Raw genomic sequence first — 17,751 nt, forward strand, 5'->3', positions numbered from 1 at the left:
AGAATTTAAAAAACCCATTGCCAGGAGAAAGAAGAGGGAGGCAGGGGGGTGGTCAGGCACTTAACATGGAGATCTCACTACTTTGTTTGCTTTGGTCATGCACAAACATTTTGTGAGTAATTGCTGATGGCTCTCTTGCTGCTCTCGCTACGAAGCTGGGGGAATCCAGTTTTCAGGATTTCCCAGCTAGTGCTTTAAATTGTAGATTGTAGCTGCCGGTTTTCTGCTGGGAAGCTGGATGCAGACGACATCGTTTGAAATGTCAAAAATATGGCATCTGCAAAAGGTAAGTGACTCACTATATTTTCTGGGTGTGGAACGGACCCTAGAGCTACACTTATCACTTCCAGGAAGCTCTAGGTATTTCCAGTAAATCTATGGTCAGGACTTCTTGTATGCTGAGCCAGCTTCACCGAGAGTGGTGGGAAATAAATCTAAATATAATAATATCCTTGTTCATCATTTTAATTTGTTTCCTGGAAACCATATACCCAACCCAGAGTCCAGAGGTTACTGAGCTCTCAGCAGCCATATAGGGGACTGTGATTTGTGCTCAGCCTAGTTAGTCATAAAGAGAGAGAAGGAGGCTTTTCCTGTCAGAGGGGCATGCAATTCTCTCTCTGTGGTTTTATTACTTACTAGATAGGTGTGATATCAGCCAGCTGCCATTTTTTAAATTTTATTTTTCTCACATTGATACTCAGAGACAGTTCAAGTGCATCTGGCCTGGTGAGGTGTTGTTCAATTAACCCAAATGTAGAGTTACTGGCCTCCCAGTGGGGCCTGTAAATCTCCCCAAATTACAGCTGTTTTCCAGACTTATGTTGATCGCTTTCCAAGGCAAAAATGACTGCTTTGAGGGGTAGAGCTTGCCACCCCAGCAAAAGCAGTGTGAGAAGGGTAGCATAGAAATCAAATAAATAAATAAATAAATAAATAAATAAATAAATAAATAAATAAATAAATAAATAAATAAATAAATAAATAAATAAATACTTCAGCTTTTGCTGCTTGCTGCCAACCCACCCAGCTATTCTTTATATCATGGAACTAGCTGATCTGTTTGAAGCCAAGCAGAAATGTTGGGGGTCTTCTCCCTGATAGGCACTTGGGCAGGGCCCTTTTTCATCTTCTTTGTGATGTCCAGGTTTATAATAGTAATGCATTGCCAGGTGACCTGGGGGGGCAGACAAAGCAGGTGGGCACCTGGTGGCTCCCCCACATAGGTCGCCTCCTGAAGGGTTGACTTCAGTAGGCAAGGGGATCTGCTCTCCCAGCTGGGGATGGTGCGGATCCCTAGGGCAGGGGTCCCCAACCCCCGGTCCGTAGTCTGGTACCTGGCCGCAAAGGCCATCATACCGGGCCGCCAGCGGCCGCGCCTGCCTCCCCCCCTGCAGTGAGATGGGGGAAAAGAGGCCGGCGTGGCAGCCGGTGTGGCAGCTGGCGCGCCAGCTACGCAAACATGCACGCGCGGAACTGCGTTTGCGCCCCCTGGTGGCCAAAATGCGCATGCACGGCAACTCTGCGCATGCGTGTTAGCGCCACCTGGTGGCCAAAACGCGCATGCGCAGCAATTGGGCATGCACGTTTATGAACAACTGCGGCTTCCGGGCCGCTGGCTCTCCCCCACCCCTGGAGGTGGTCCCCGACCAGAAGAAGGTTGGGGACCGCTATCCTAGGGCACCTCTGGAAACCGCAGGTTTTGGTGCAGTCCACTGACTGCTAGGTCAGGCCCCCTCTCCCATCCTGTGCCAACCCTCCCTTGGGGAGGTAATAACGTTGTGGCCATGTTTATACACAATAACTGTGTGTCACATCTTATTCCAGTCCAAAATGTCCTCCTGCAAGTCAATGCTGAAGAATTAAATGGATAATGGAATTTTGGATTAGGTTGGCATGTTTAAGCCAGGGTTGGCCAGACTGTGGCTCTCCTGATGTCCGTGGACTACAATTACTATGAGCCCCCCTGCCAGCATGGTACTGGCAGAGGTTAATGGTAATTGTAGTCCATGGATGTCTGGTGAGCCACTGTTTGGCCACTCCTGGTATAGGCCATAATTAGTTTAGCTTATTAATATATCTGGTGAGATTCACTATGTTGTTGAGCCATATCACAGCATATAAGACTTCTAGTTCTCATTCAATCTTAGCAGAGGCCAGGGTCAGGAATCCCTAGCACTCTATCATGTTTGGCAATGCTTTAAACTCAGGCCTGCCTGGCCTTTCCTGGACCACATCCAAGTTCTCACAGCATCTCCTGGCCATTGGGACTCTAAAGGCCTCCACTAATCAATTGCATTCCCCAGCAATGTCTACCAATGTGAAGATGGTTCAGTGTTAGGATACGCCAGGCCCACATCAATACAATATACAGGCATCTGATAAATCCCAACTGGCTCTGATGGCCCCAGTAAGAGATAATTGGCACATCAGTGGAAAGCTGCCTTACAGTGTCATCTAGTGGCACTGCCTTGTACTGACAGACACAGTGCCTGTGGAAAGAAGCAAGTGGCCAAGAGGGAAAACTTCTGCATTTCTTCCTGTGTACTCCTTCTGTACACAATGGGGCAATTCCACTTAAACACACAGAACTGTTGCTGTCAGAGCTGAATTAGCCCTTGGCTCTGATTTCCAGTTATGGCTGCCAGCTCTACACATAAGAAGTCTTCCATAGGATAAATGAAGACAGCAGATAGATTCAGGTGGGGACTCATGTTGGTCTCAAGCAAATGATGGGAAAGTTTGAGGAAACTGTAGGTTAAAACTTCTTTTATTTCTGAATTTGAATTGTACAAACAAGAAAGTTTCTTTCCGCCAACCTCATGTGTCAAAGAAGTAACACAGATAAATGTTTTCCAGTGCATTTGTCCTTCTGAGTGTGCCAGTCCTCTTCTGGTGCTGAAACCTCATTCTCTCTTATGCTAGATATAGTCTTGTGCAGCTTCAGATACATCCTCTGTTTCCATACTCATTGCTACAATACAAGAATATACATATCATAAAGTATATCTTTCAAGTTCCTTATAACAATTGGGTCAGATTCATTACAAAATACATATGGTGTCTGGGACTATGACATGATGGGTCAGTGACAGAGCATCTATCAGGATCAATCCCAGACAACTCTGGATTCTAGGGATTAGGGCTGGCTGTTCCAGTGGACAGGTTGGATGCCTATACAGGAGTGTACTGAACGTCTTTGTGTATTTATTGACATTGCTACCCCAAACCCAAGAAAACCATGTAATGGACGGAGCAAGAAGAGACTGGATGTCTGAAACTGAGATTTGTTCCAGAGAGGCAAGCAAGGTAATGTTCCTGACAATTGGCCATAGCATAAACTATTATGCAATTCAAATGCCACCAAAAATATTTTAGAAGTGGTGTATCTAGGATTGCCAACCTCTAGGTGAGTTGCTGGAGATTTCCTGCTATTACAACTAATTTTCATGCAACAGAGGAGATTAATTCACCTGGAGAAAATGGCTGCTTTGGAAGGAGGCATTTTACCCCGTTGAAGTCCCTCCCCTCACTAAACCTCACCTTACTCAGGCTCCACTCCCAAAATCTCCACGTAGCACTCAGCCCAGAGTCAACAACCTTAGGTGCATGGAACACTTCTGCAAATCATTTTACTGTATCTTGAACCATTCTTATTTTTCTCCTCTAGCCCCCAAAGTATTAGGTTTAGGGGTTGCAGTTAGCTGCGTGCTCTAGACCTGGTTGTTTTCCAATAAACATAGTCCCCTGGTTTTCCTTGTAGTCAGTAAAGTCAGCTAATGACTTAGGTTATGCATGTTGTAGCCAATACTTTACACCCATGTAATAAGAAACAGATATTTACCAGTTAACACCTGTTGCTGTTGTATGAAGTACCTTTGCTCTGGAGAGAAGAAAATGACAAGAAGAGTTGGTATTTATGCCCCACTTTTCACTACTCAAAGCGGCTTACAATCACCTTCCCTTCCTTTCTCCACAACAGACAACCTGTGAGGTAAGTGAGGCTGAGTGAGCTCTGACAGAACTGACCTCTAGCAGGACTGTGACTAACTCATATATATGTCTTTTGACAGAGACTCCTCACGGACTCCCCAGAAATCTCAGATGCCCGCTTCCTTACTTATTCAATGAAATCATGACCATGGGAACCCAAAATGTAACTAGTAAAGTATATCTAATCCACATAATTGTTAAGAAGGTAAGCACTGTCTTGCTGGTTCAGACTCAGGTAGTTGGTTTTCTGTTTCCATATGGAACAGCAAAATGGTGGGAAATAACTCCTTCCTCCAGTGCTCTTTCTCCACGGGAAAATGATGCTCTAATTTTATTATAGCAGACAATTTTGTCACTGCCTGCATGTTCCAGATCACATGCTCTTTGATTACCTCATAGAAAGGGTCCTATCTCTTAGATCTGGCAGCCCAGTTGCCAACATATCAGCAATGGAGGTGTTAAGGAAGTGGTACCAGTGCCAGCAGAACTTGCTGGCAGGTTACTTCAGGAGGCAGGAGGTCTACCTCTGGCCTCCTCCTCCTCACACATGCTCACCATGAGAAGTAGATGCTCACTAGGGCCTTAAAGGGACACAATCTAATTTGCATGAAGTCAGTTTCTCCAGTAATGAATAAGAAATAATAATAAATTTACCGGATTACAGGGATCAGTGCTGCCTTGAAATTTGGAACCAGCCTATGGAAAAAGAATGGGGAATAGTATTATCAATAGTTTTAAATATTCAGCTGAGTTTCAAAATATGTCTAATGTTTAGATATTAAACTATAGTGCTTATAGTTTAAAACAACCTAGGAATAGCAAAAAAATAATAGGAAACAAAAGTTACTCTGTGAACTGTACAGGAGAATTTGCCACTGGGTACTGGGTGTGTCCTTGGTTGTCTCTTTACCAGATTGATAGCTTCTGTTCATGTCTCCCCCATGCAATTTCCTGCATTTTATCTAACCAGAACATGACAACAAAAGTGCCCCTACCTGGTTGTAAGTGACCTTTGAAGATGATGATTGGCCCTATGAAAAAAACACAAAATCTTTTATTACATAATTCTTTGTCCAGTGAGAAGCTGGAAAAAGGCTTGACTACCACATGAGCCAAAATATTTCTTAGCAGCATTTTTTGTTTCTGCCTCCTATTAAAATAGAAACAACACAAAGAAAGTACACATACCTGATTGAATGTACTTTGTGATGCCTGGCCCTGTGAAGAATCGAGAAACCAGTTATTTCACAGAGCTGCATCTGCTTCCAAAATTTTTTTGGTTCCCTCACATGATCTCAATTACCCAGTGATTCCAGAGGTTTCAACTGGTATTTTCTATTGTGTCTCCCCATTTATCCATATTTTGTATTTGCACGATTTTCCCTCAGACTAATTTCCTTCATTGTCTTCATACAAATCTTCAAAGGTGAGATGTTACCCACATGAAGAATAAGACTTAAAGATCCCTTCTCACTTCCCCATCTTCTGTGTAAATATTTTCTTTGATGGCCTTTTATTGAGGATCATCTGAGAAATTCCCACATGTTTTCTAATTAACTTAGTCTGTTCCCATTCTATGAAGTGACATTGATGCTCATTCGAACCACATTCAATATTAATATTAAAAACTGTTGGGCTTGCTGACCATGATTCTGCACAAGCTAACTAGATGGAATGTGGCTGACTTGTTTTCAAGAAGATGAGACATCACCAGTCTAGTATAAGGCAGGAAAATGAACTGTGATTCCAAGTAGAGAACGGGTAGATAAGAAAGGACACTACATTTTCCATTCAGTCCTTTTCCTGCCCCCCCCCCAGCTTTGAGGTTAGTTCTTCTTAGAAAAAAATACAGGGGGGGCAAAGTTGTAACAAAATATGGACAGAAGAAAGGATTGTACACCCCACACTGATTTTACATGGCTTAGGCCAAACACATACTCTACTGCAGTGTTCCCTAACCCCCAAGCTGCGGCCCGGTACCAGGCCGTAGAGCCCTTGGTACCGACCCATGGCGGGGGGAGGGAGGCGCGAGCGCCGGTGCGCCACTGGGCGTGCCTCTGTCTCCCCCTGCAGTGCGGTGCTCACTGCAATCAGCCAAATCACTGAAGCCTAGGGGAGAGGGAGGCCTGGAGGCCACGGGGGGGGGAAGAGGGAGCACAGTACTCGGCAGCGGGCGCAAATGTGCAGGCCCGGAGCTGCTGCACCTGCACGTTTGCACCCAAGTCTCCCCCCCCCCAGAGCGCTGCTCTCCTTCTTCCCTCCCAGGCCTCCCTCTCCCCCCCCCCCAGTCCTTGGCCTGAAAAAGGTTGAGGAACCACTGCTCTTATGTATGGGCCATGTACCCAAACTACCTAAAACTAGAAAGAATGAGTCTTTGAAGAAAAAATAGAGGCTCACCTGATTACAAGGATTGCTGTCATAGGTAGTTCCCTGTTCAAAATAAAAGTTTATTGTTGTTGCTGTTGGAGAGGGTTGTATTTGAACTCAAAGTTTCTTCCTTTAAACTCCCACATTATTGATTCTGAGCATTTAGTTCTACAATAAAGAAATGCCTCCATTTTTTATAGAACTTGCCTTCTGAGGCTTTGATCAGAGGGAAGAGAAAGAAGGCTATTCAGAATTCTGCTCTGATCTGCATAGCATTGCTGAATTTTTACAGCTCCTTTGGGCTCTCTTTTGTATCCTTACCGTACTGGAAACCTAGAAGGTACTGTGCCATGCAAGTCCCCCATCCTCCTTCCCCAGTATGTGCTCATATTTACAGTACATCAGATGAGCTACAAAAGAAAGGCAGGGAAGTCTTGCTTCATTGCAAAGGAAATGAGATTACTCTGCCTTCCTCAGGTACAACTCTTGGGAAGATCAGGAGAGCATTCAGAATTTATGAACTCAGTGAAATAAATGAAACCTGTTGCCTCATTGTATGAAGCCCTGAAACCAATTATACTTCCAGAAAAAAATTTGATAGCAAAAACTCCTTTCACACCTCAGACCAGCATGTATTCTCAAATGCGGTATATTTGTGCCAGAACTGAAGAATTTGCAACATCTGTAGCACCTGTCAATTTTTCCATGGTTTACTATTAAAAGCAACAAGACATTTCAGACCCTCCCTGAAATATACACATGTAAAGCCCTTGCCTCTTTTTGAGCATACTGGTCTGTTATTAGATTACACTGTGATAATTTTCTAAATATCAGAACATACCTGACCACAAGGTCTGCCACTGCCTGAGTACGATCCACTCTGCTTGAAAAACAAGAAACAAAAACTGTACTGCTAGTGTCTAAAAGCTATATTCATACTATTCATTAGTATCTTGCTGAATTGCTTTAAAATGAAAGAATTTAGACAGCTGCCTCAAAATCAGTAAACATCAAAAACCTGAAACACTCATTCAGGAATCATTCACACAGAACAGTTTAAAAAGGATTATTACTTGGTGTGTGTGTGAGGGAAGATGAGGTCTGCCAAGAAATCAAGAGTACTTTTTAAAATACCAACATAGGGTTCAATTTGTTTTCCGAAGCCCCACTCCTAAGTAGTTCCCAATGCAAAAGGGGCGGCAGAAAGTCAGTACCTCCCCCATCTTGTACTCCTTAGCAAAAAGGCTCATTGTAAACAACCAGATTCATAGATCTTAATTGTATGAAGCAATCGTTCAGGTTTCAGTGGTATTTCATAGACCCTCAAATCAGTTCTAAACTGTTACTACTGGTTCTACTTTAGATGCCCTTGAATGGTCTGAATAATTTTCAATATTTTAAAAGTTAAAATGAAAAACTGCTGAGAATATTTTGTACTGCGATTTAAATGAAAACATAATTATTTCAAGGAGCTGAAGTATACATACATGATTTCTTCTTCAAGGAGCTGTTGTGCATCCTTTCATGCCTCACAGCAAAATAGCAAACCTTTGAGGCCATAAGCGGCCTGGGCCCAGTATACCTGAGGGATCGCCTCTCCGCCTACACCCCTCAAAGAGCCTTGCGCTCTACTACCTCCAACCTCCTGGTGGTCCCTGGCCCCAAAGAAGCCCGCTTGACCTCAACCAGGGCTAGAGCTTTCTCTATTCTGGCCCCAACCTGGTAGAACGAGCTCCCAGAGGAGATCAGGGCCCCGATGGTACCCAAACAGTTCCGCAGGGCCTGCAAAAGGGAGCTTTCTCCACCAGGCATTTGGTTGAGGTTGACCTGGACCATCGCTTCCAATTGGCCCTCAGCCCCCCCTCCCGCCTCCTCTATGACCACCACTAATCTGCCTAACGCACTGGGTCCCAGTAAGAGTTGAGCTGAGGCTCCTTTGCAGTTCTATCTTATTATTACTGCTATTATCATGTTGGAGTTATTATTGCTGTATTGTTATTGCTTTTGTCACATGTGTTTCCTTATGTTATCTGTACCTGTTTCTTGTTCCCTGTAAACCGCCCTGAGCCTTCGGGGGAGGGCGGTATATAAAGATAGATAGATAGATAGATAGATAGATAGATAGATAGATAGATAGATAGATAGATAGATAGATAGATAGATAGATAGATAGATAGATAGATAGATAGATAGATAGATAGATAGATAGATAGATAGATAGATAGATAGATAGATAGATAGATAGATAGATAGATAGATAGATAGATAGATAGATAGATAGATAGATAGATAGATAGATAGATAGATAGATAGATAGATAGATAGATAGATAGATAGATAGATAGATAGATAGGTTAAGGCATCGTGCCAGATCCAGTAGTACTCATGGAGTTTCTTCGTGAATGGAGATTGAACCAATATTCCAGTTACTATATAACACTGGCTGACTCGATCATTGTGAAAGTATAGCTACCTGTGTGCCATAGTTGCTGCTGCTGCTGCTGCTGCTACTGCTCTGTGAAGACTGGCCCTATAAAGAAAACAGACCGCCATACAGTGGTTAAAGGGTTATCTGGGCATTTTGATTCAGAAAGCACCCAGCAGCATACAAAATCACCCCACCCCCAGCCCTATCCCCATCCTTGCAGGAATTCTGTGAAGAAAGTTATGCTGAAACATGGTAATTGTTCCGGTGTCACTCGCTGAATTTTACGGCTGATGGGGATTTAAACATGGGTCGCCCCACTCCACATCCACCACTCCATCCACAATGTAATGCTGTCTCTTTGTGCAGTGGAAAAAGCATCGCGGTGTGCCATACCTGTGTGCCATAAGTGCTGCTGCCTTGTGAGCTGGCAGTCTGGACCTGTAAGGAAGAAGGAAATTAGCAGTGCCGCCTGCAAAGGACGATCAAGTAGCATTTTGTTTGAGAAAGTAAGCAACAGTTAAAACACAAACCACACTAAACCGAATACATTTTTTTCATACGAAAAGGCAACCCAGTATGGACAGGATTATTTTTACAAAGGAAAAGAGTCAAATATTTAAGTATTTGTCATTATTGCATTAAATGTATGTGCTTGGGGATTTCCCCACCTTAGCCACACACACACACACACACACACACACACACACACACACACACACACACAATAGAGCCATGCAGTTTCCCTGGTTTATTAGGGAAGTGACAGCAATGAAAAAAGAGGGATGTTAGAGTGTCACTGGCAGAAAAGTCAAAGCAGGGCTGACTGAACATGCCATGGAGCCAATATTAGAGCCTATTTAATGGTCACCATTTCATCTGCATGCTGTCTTCCAACAGAACTGTTCTGTATGGTTTGAGGATTCATACATCGTAGTGCCAGTGAATTCTGACTACATGAAAATTTGCTAATTTCTTTGGAAACAAAATTACCAAGATTTGCTCCAGGTTAGATGCTAGTATGGATATATGTTCAGATGATGTATCTTGATTATCTACTTGTCCTATTTATATGGGCACCTTTCAGCTTGTGCTGTTTGAATATGAGGATATGGTATGTCTCTTAATCTTGTTTTTTGCTTTATATTTTAACAGCTTTAATAGTTTTATTGCTTTTATGGCTCATTTTATCCTTGTAAAATAGTCAACGGTATTTAATGCTTTTATGGTGGAACATATTGTTGATGCATTTTTAACCTTTTAATGTATTACCTCCCCGTTTACTAACTGCTATTGTATAGTAGTGCATTTAAAATTTTGGTCTAAATGACCGTAAATAAAGATTGGTTGGTTGGACAAGTGAGACCTACTACATGTGTCCTTGGCCAACTAACGCAGGTAGTTGTTTCTTAGTTCTAGGTGCTTTTGGAAGAGTCTGATTTCTGGACCCATTCCAATCTGGCTTTAGGTTGAAGTTTGGAACAAAGACTTCCTCCAAGAACTAGACAAGGGAGCTGTGACTCTGCTGAACAAGGAGGTCTAGCAGATCAACAGATTTAGATACCACCTCTTGGTGATGGGCCTAAAGGGCACCAAATTATAGTGATTTGAGTCCTATCTGGGGTTCTGCAGTGTTCAAACTTATCCCCTGTTCTATTGATATCTACATGAAATCACTAGAAGAAGTGATCAGGAGATATGGGCTGCAGTGTTACCAATATGCAGGTGATAACTAGCTCTACCTTGCTTTTCCACCCAATTCCAAGGAAGCTGTTGTCCTAAACAATGAGGACGGACAAGTTGAAACTTAATCCTGACAAGACAGATCAGTATTTCCCCTGCCTTTTATGGATTTACAATCCCTTTGAAAAGTCAAGTTCCCAGCTTGGGAGTACTGCCCGATATAGCAGTCCCTTTAGAAAATCAGGGACTGTTGTTTTGGAGAGCCATTGCCCAGCTTGGGTTGTTGTGTCAATTGCACCTGTTCCTGTCTAATTCAGATCTAGCCACAGTGATCCATGCCTTAGTTAATCCACACTGGACTATTGCAATGCACCGTATTGGGGAATACCCTTGAAAAATGTTTGAAAACTGCAGCTAGTGCAGACTGCTGATTACGACCAGTTATCAGTATCATGTGTCCTCAATATTACAACAATTATTCGGGCTTCTTATCTGATCCCAATCCAAGATGTTGGTTTTGACCTTAAAGGCTCTATATGGTTTGACACTGGGGTATCTGAAAAAACATCTTCTCCCATATGCTCCTGCACAGGGACAGGCACTCTTGATTGTCTCATGTACCAGAGAACATCATCTGGTGGGTGCATGAGAGGGCCTTCTCCACAGTAGCCCCTCAATTATGAAACAACTTGCCCAAGGAGGTGCACCTGTTCTCCTCATTCTCAACATTTAGAAGACAGCTGAAGGCGATTTTATTCAGGATGGTGTTTGATTAATTTTAGTTCTACCCACTGGCAGTGTTAAATTGTTCTGGTTACACATTGTTTCACTGATGGGCCTCATGTGCTGTTTACTCTGAGCCAACATTATATGGCCAGGAGCTATCGTGTCAGCAGCCATAACTTACTGCCCACACAATACATGTTAGTGTAAGAGCCAACTAGAACACCACCTTGAGTGGTTACAAAGAGGCACCATGTTTACCACTTTCAAAACTGGCCTGAAGATACATACCTTGATACAAGCTTCATGGTTATAGGTGGATGAACTCTGTAAAAGAAAAGTAACAGTCATTACTTCATTGAGAGAAGGTGGCATGGTCTTTCTCATTCACAGGCACAGGCACACAGCCTCCACTCAGTCTACGCTTCTTCTAGCATGATTATACAAAGTTTCCAGGTCAGATATGGGTCTTGGTCTAGAAGAAACTAACCCTGTATGCCTAGCTCATAAAACTTTGTCTAATTTCTCTGGCAATCAACAAAATTGCACAAATGTGCACTAATATGCTTTAGGACAAACTAAGCATGCCTTCTAACCTGACCTAGATAGCCCAGTCTACCCTGATCTCATCAGATCTTGGAAGCAGAGTCAACTCTGGCTAATATTGGGGTGGAAGACCACCAAGGAGTATCAGTGCTGAAACACAGAGAAAGGCAATGGCAAACTGCCTCAGAAAGTCTCTTGCCTTGAAAACCCTACAGGGTGACCATAAGTCAGCTGTAACTTGACACCACTACCAAACATCTAATGTAGTGGTGGTGAACCTATGACACGCGTGCCAGAGACAGCATTCAGAGCCCTCTCTGTGGGCATGCGTGCCATTGCCCCAGCACATTGCCCTCAGCCTGCACAAGGTCTGGCTTCCCAGCACCCAGAGGATGGGAAAGACTCTTCCCACATGTTCCCTGACCCAGGGAAGCGATTGGCTGGCTCGGGTTGCTCAGCTGGGTTGGCGTCTGCAAGCGTCAGTGGGAGCAGGAAGGCTGTGCCAAACAGAGCATGGAGAGAGAGCAGAGCTGGGACAGACCCCGCCAGAGATGCCACACACTGATGTCCGCACGCACGCACGCCCAGCCTTGCCACCTCCCCTGAACAGAGCGAAGGTGAAGAAGGAACAGAGGGAAGGGAAAAGTGCAGGGGAAAAAGCAGAGGAAACAAAATAGAAGAAGGTGGGGGGGGACAAAAGAAGGGCAATAAGCAAAAAGGACAAAGAAGGGAATCAACCAAAATTGTGGGAGGCAGGGGAGAAATTGGACAAAAGGCATAAAAGGGTAGAAAACAAAATCTAATTTCCACTGCCATTGAAAGCACGGGCCTTGCTGGAGGTATTCTGCATGGAGCCAAATAAAACAGTTGAAAAAACAACCAGTTTAGACCGCTTTATTATATTACAATCGTTCTGCATTGAATATAATATGTTGAAAAACTATGTTGCAATGCTCTCTGCATGAAACAATTCATAGCCCTGCCCCCTGTAGTTTTGCCAACTCTGTTTTGTTCTTGAATGCAGTCACTAATCTGCATAATTAAAGATCTTCTTTGCATGGCTAATACAGCGTCTGAGACAGGCAGGAGAGAAATGAATCGGTGAAAAGCATCCTTCAAAAACAACGCTTAAAAGATGCTTAAAGCACCGAAGAGGCAGTTCACCATGCAGAGCAAAATCAGTTTTGCAGAGTAAATTAACTCTTCTGTGCAGAGATCAGAAAAACAACGATGTATTTAGTGAGTTTTCATCAGCTTATCCATCATGCAGAAGAGGCCCTGGGGCTGTCAAAAAAGGAGGAGAGAGGCACAGGCAGAGAAAAATCTAGTGGAAAACATTGTCACAGGTGGGAAACAGAAGGGGGGGGGAGGAGAGAAAAAGTGCACCCAGAGACATCCAACCCAGTATTCACCTCCAAAATGAATTTCACCTTCTGATCACATCAACTAAATTAAATTATCCTAAGTAATTAATCCAAATGACTGATCAATTCAAGTCAATATAGATACTCCGCCCACTGAGCAAGTTCATTCGAATTAAACTACACAAGCAAATCAATTCGCACAACCCTCTGATCAACTCAATTCCAATTGGCTATTTCCCAGTCAATCCAAAATGACCAGCTCACTTAACTCAATCCCAAACTAAATGTGACATGTTGAACACTTTCAAGTGCTATTTAACTGCTAAATGTTATAATTAAAATTACATTATAATGAATCAAATAGTGGCATTGAAAACTATGCTAGTGGCAGTGAGATGAGACTAGGGACTAGTAGGCATTGTCTTTTAAGGGAGAAAAAGAGTGTCATTTTGTAAGGGGCACCATCTTTGTAAGGCAATCTCATTCTTTAAACAGTTCTAATCCACGCTGGTGAAAAAGGATGACTTACCTTATCACACACCCGGCCGCCTGGCCCACTCTGCAAAAGAAGTAAGCAAGTGCTCACTAATTTTAGCAATGGATTTGTTTCTGTCAAGCCCAGCATGGATTAGGCAACTGCTGCCAGGCTCATTGAGGTTCCCAAAGCCCTCCAGCCTTAAAGCTTCTGCTGCTGAGATGCTGTGCTCCCATCTCCAACCCCCCCCCACCACCACCAATGCTGGCAAGCCCAGGGTGGTTCCACACTTTGCCCGCAGTGGCCCTCCCATCCCACTGTCATCACTAAGACTCCAACAGAGGTAGCTGCATTGTCTGCACTTGCACAGATAACATTTTTGTTTTTATGTAATATTATATAATATTTTACTATTTTTGTTTTTTCTGCAAACTTGGGGGGACCCAAGTCCTTTATCTCAGTGTGGGCCTGGTCCAAGGATTTAGATCTCTGCACATCTAACCTCACTCAAGAAACAGATATATAGACAAGGGGACCTGTACAAAACTTGCTGCTCACCTCACCTACCTCACCCCACCCCACCCTTGGCATTCACTTACCTCCACCCTTGCTGGCTCTCCCCATCTCCCTCCCACCTTTGGCACTCCTCTCAACCCACTTTTGCTGCCCTCCCTGAGTACCCCACCCTTATCATGATACTACCGCTCTCCACCCTTGGCTTTCATTCACACCCGCCTTTGCTGCTTTCCCCACCTACCCCCTTCTGCACTGTACTCCTCCCACACCCTTGGCATTCATTCACCCCAGCCCTTGATCTCTTCTCACCTAGCCTTCCTAGCGGCACTCCACTACCCCCATCTTTCCCAATTATCCCATCCCACTCTTGCTGCTCTTCCTACTTAACTTTCAGTAGACCGGTGGTAAGCAGTTAGCTTGATGGAAGTGCCAAAGTTGCTGGATGGGAAATCATATCCCCTCCCCCATCTCCTGTGTCTCCTGCACTGCAACTAAACCCAGCTCATAGGCTGCTGGACTGTCAATGCCTGGCCCAGTACCCCTCCCGGGCTGCTGCATCTCCAGCCACTGGTCCCAGAGCAACTCCCAGCTGCTGTGTCCCTGCCACCAGGCTCACTGTGGCTCCACCGCCATGCATAGTGTGGCTTCCAGGATGCTGTGTCACTGCCATTGGTCCCTATCAGATAGGAGAGGAAATTTAACCCCCACGCCCCGGTGTTTTTTTTTTTAAGTCAGATTTTTCTGGGAAGTCACCCTAGAGTACAGGTCCACAGATTTAGTTATCTACTGAAGGGTCCACAGGTGGCTATTAGAATATACAATATAGTAGACTGTTTAAGTAGACATCTATTAGTTATTAGAGACACAGTCCACTTCTCAATCTCCCCCAGCTTCTCCCTATCTGCTTCTGAATCACAGAATAACAGGAAGGGACCTCCTGCATCATCTAGTACGGGGTATCTAGTATCTAGTACGGGGCATTTGCTGGCAGGGGCTTCTGGGAATTGTAGTCCATGGACATCTGAAGGGCCGCAGTTTGACTACCCCTGAACTAGTACAACCCTCCGCACAGTACAGGACATTCACAGCCCTGTTGCTCACCCACTGTAGATAAGATTTCTAAGGCAATTAAATGGAAATATTATTTTAAATTCTGAGTTGGATTAGTACATCATATATTTGAGATATATCACTTTTAACATTCCACTACTGATTTGTTACTGAATGGTGGTACCTCAATGGTAATGCGGATGCCTTTTGATGGGCCACTCTGAGGATATGAACCCTAAAGGGAAAGCATAAAGGAGAAGGGTTATTTTTTGGGGGGAGGGGTAGCCGCTTTCCTATAATATATATAAAAAGAAAATCCTCCAAATCACAATAACAAAGCTAAAAGAAATAATCAAAAACTTTTAAAGTAAGGCAAGTAAAATGGAGCCCCTGCTAAATCTCATCCTCAGCACAGCCTTTTCATGGACTCTTTTAATTGCTTATCAGACAAATCGCTGTTGGCAGCAGCCCGATGAGACTGGCAATGAGATCAAAGGAAGAAAGTGTGAAACTTCATGTAATGTAGGTGGATGGTAGTCACCTGTTGTTCCTGTCCTTATCATGGGAAGTGCTGCTTCGTGGCATGTGTAAATTAATGCTAGCAGTTAACAGGCACAACTTGTATAACACTGCCAGAAAAGGCTGAGTGGTAGAAAATTATTAAATTAAATGCTCATCCTACACTGGCAAAATGTTAGTCTCTGCCCCACAAAGTAGCTAGTAGCTATCACAAATGAGCACAAAGATGCAGTTCTCATTCCTTTAAAAAAATAATTTTTTAAAATTCCATATGTCAAACATTACAGAATCATTTAGTCACATATAGGACAGAAAATAACATAGGACGTTCGGGGATAATATTCAAATAAATATAAAATAGAGAACATTCCTAGTTTTTGTTAGCGTTCCCAGGTGCCCCCTTGCAACCGGGGGAGGGACAAAGGGAATTACCAGGTAGCAGAGACCCATCCCAACCAACACACTGATGTCGTTTCCAATATGTACTGGTTTACCATAGAGTTTTTTCAAATACCAGAACATCTGTGGGGTTTTCCAGCAACACGCTGATGTCACTTCCGATGCCATCAGGATGTTGCTACCATTCCCTTTGATTGGCCGGTTGAGTGTCAGGGGGATCTCCTGCCTCAAGTGGAATCCCTATTCCTTGTTCAAATCCTTCGATAAACACAGAGCACTTACCTGTCCATATGTAGCACTACCACTTGATGAAATTTGTCCAGCCTGTTAAAAAAATGAGGATTCAGTTGTTTTTCTGTTTGCAGAATGATTTAAAGATGAAACTCATTGTTGATATTGTTGGGAAAATACAGAGCACTTACTTGTCCATATATGGAGCTACCTCCTGTTGAAATCTTTCCACCCTGTTTTTTTAAATGAAGATTCAGTTATTTTGCTGTTTCCAAAATAGGGTTCTCAATCCCCAGTTGGGGCCTGTGGACACCCCCCCCCCCGCACACACACAGTTTGGAGCCCCTACCCCAATTTTAGGGCTGTCAGGAACTGGTGGGAGATACCAGGCATGGGGAGGGAAAATCAGGAAGTAAATTCAAAATCCCTGCATCACCCAGAAGCAATGTAGGAATATTGGTGACATGGGGGGGGGGGCAATCTGGTTTCTGGACAAAACTCTATGGTAAGAGGTTAATTCAACCATAGGATTTTGCCCACAGACCAGAGTGTCAACCCTGATGTCCACAACATGCTATATCACTTCCAGGTGACACGGGGGCATTGCATTTACTTCCTGGTCCCCCCCCTGAGTCTCCTTCCTTCTACTAGCAACCTTATTCCAAAATGATTTAAAGACAGAACTCCTTGTTCATGTTGTTAGAAAATACAGAGCACTTACCTGTCCGTATACAGAGCCACCACTTGGTGAAATCTGGCCACCCTGTTAAAGGAATGAGGATTCAGTTGTTTTGCTGTTTCCAAAATGATGTAAAGATAAAATTAGGACAGGATTGTTGCATGCAAAAGGTTTAATGACCTCTTTTTATGTATATGTTAACAAGGATAGATAATGGACAGGAAAGTGTTATATAGTTTCTTGAGCACAATGTTAAGTGATGCTCAAAATCTTGTTAACATGGGATATAACCTTCTTCACAATGGCGTCCACTCTGCAGAATTTCCTGCTTTGAAAGCACCAGAAGAATCCAACTCTTGAGGAATGTTGGCTCTGACCCCCACCCACAATTGGTGGCTTATACAGGAGAGGGAAAGGATTGCTACCAGCTCTGGGGTACAGCATGCAGGATGGTTTCTTTAGAACTTGCCCAAATCTTACTCTGATGATGGGAGTGGGAACTGGGCAATGGCTGAGGTGGCGGTTCCAGCCCAATATTCTATAAGGTCTTACCAATGTCCAGCCAGGTGATGGGTCATGAAAGGACAAAATGTATGATAACAGGATATTCTCTAGGGAGATCAGACCTGACCACTTATAGTCCAGGCAGGGCCAGGTACTGGAGCAGGACTTAAGAGGTAAACTCCTAGGGACAGTGAAGGCAATTGGCTCCAGGATCTGATGGGTTGATTTCCCAATATAAGAGGCTGAGAACAGGGCCAAAGTTCAGTGCAGGTAGTAG

General features: G+C 43.8%; 1 protein-coding gene across 3 annotated transcripts in view; it reads right to left on the reverse strand.

The window, feature by feature from the left end:
• Nucleotides 1-2,816: 2,816 nt before the first annotated feature.
• LOC143836790 (uncharacterized) overlaps nucleotides 2,817-17,751 on the reverse strand; it is a 44,964-nt gene continuing 30,029 nt past the window's right edge. For 2 of the 3 annotated variants that reach the window (XM_077336309.1, XM_077336310.1), the window contains exons 17-31: nucleotides 17,013-17,054; nucleotides 16,483-16,524; nucleotides 16,343-16,384; nucleotides 15,327-15,377; nucleotides 13,631-13,660; nucleotides 11,483-11,518; nucleotides 9,182-9,226; nucleotides 8,834-8,890; nucleotides 7,202-7,243; nucleotides 6,391-6,423; nucleotides 5,182-5,211; nucleotides 4,989-5,024; nucleotides 4,648-4,689; nucleotides 3,845-3,883; nucleotides 2,817-2,974 (exon numbers count right to left, since the gene is read on the reverse strand). In XM_077336309.1, the coding sequence (XP_077192424.1) occupies nucleotides 3,848-3,883; nucleotides 4,648-4,689; nucleotides 4,989-5,024; nucleotides 5,182-5,211; nucleotides 6,391-6,423; nucleotides 7,202-7,243; nucleotides 8,834-8,890; nucleotides 9,182-9,226; nucleotides 11,483-11,518; nucleotides 13,631-13,660; nucleotides 15,327-15,377; nucleotides 16,343-16,384; nucleotides 16,483-16,524; nucleotides 17,013-17,054 (564 nt within the window). In that variant the 3' untranslated portion in view covers nucleotides 2,817-2,974; nucleotides 3,845-3,847. The remainder of the gene's footprint in view (nucleotides 2,975-3,844; nucleotides 3,884-4,647; nucleotides 4,690-4,988; nucleotides 5,025-5,181; nucleotides 5,212-6,390; nucleotides 6,424-7,201; nucleotides 7,244-8,833; nucleotides 8,891-9,181; nucleotides 9,227-11,482; nucleotides 11,519-13,630; nucleotides 13,661-15,326; nucleotides 15,378-16,342; nucleotides 16,385-16,482; nucleotides 16,525-17,012; nucleotides 17,055-17,751) is intronic. The other variant, XM_077336311.1, reaches the window with a different exon arrangement.

This window comes from Paroedura picta, chromosome 4 (genome assembly GCF_049243985.1).
Source record: "Paroedura picta isolate Pp20150507F chromosome 4, Ppicta_v3.0, whole genome shotgun sequence".
In the NCBI taxonomy this organism is placed as follows: domain Eukaryota; kingdom Metazoa; phylum Chordata; class Lepidosauria; order Squamata; family Gekkonidae; genus Paroedura; species Paroedura picta.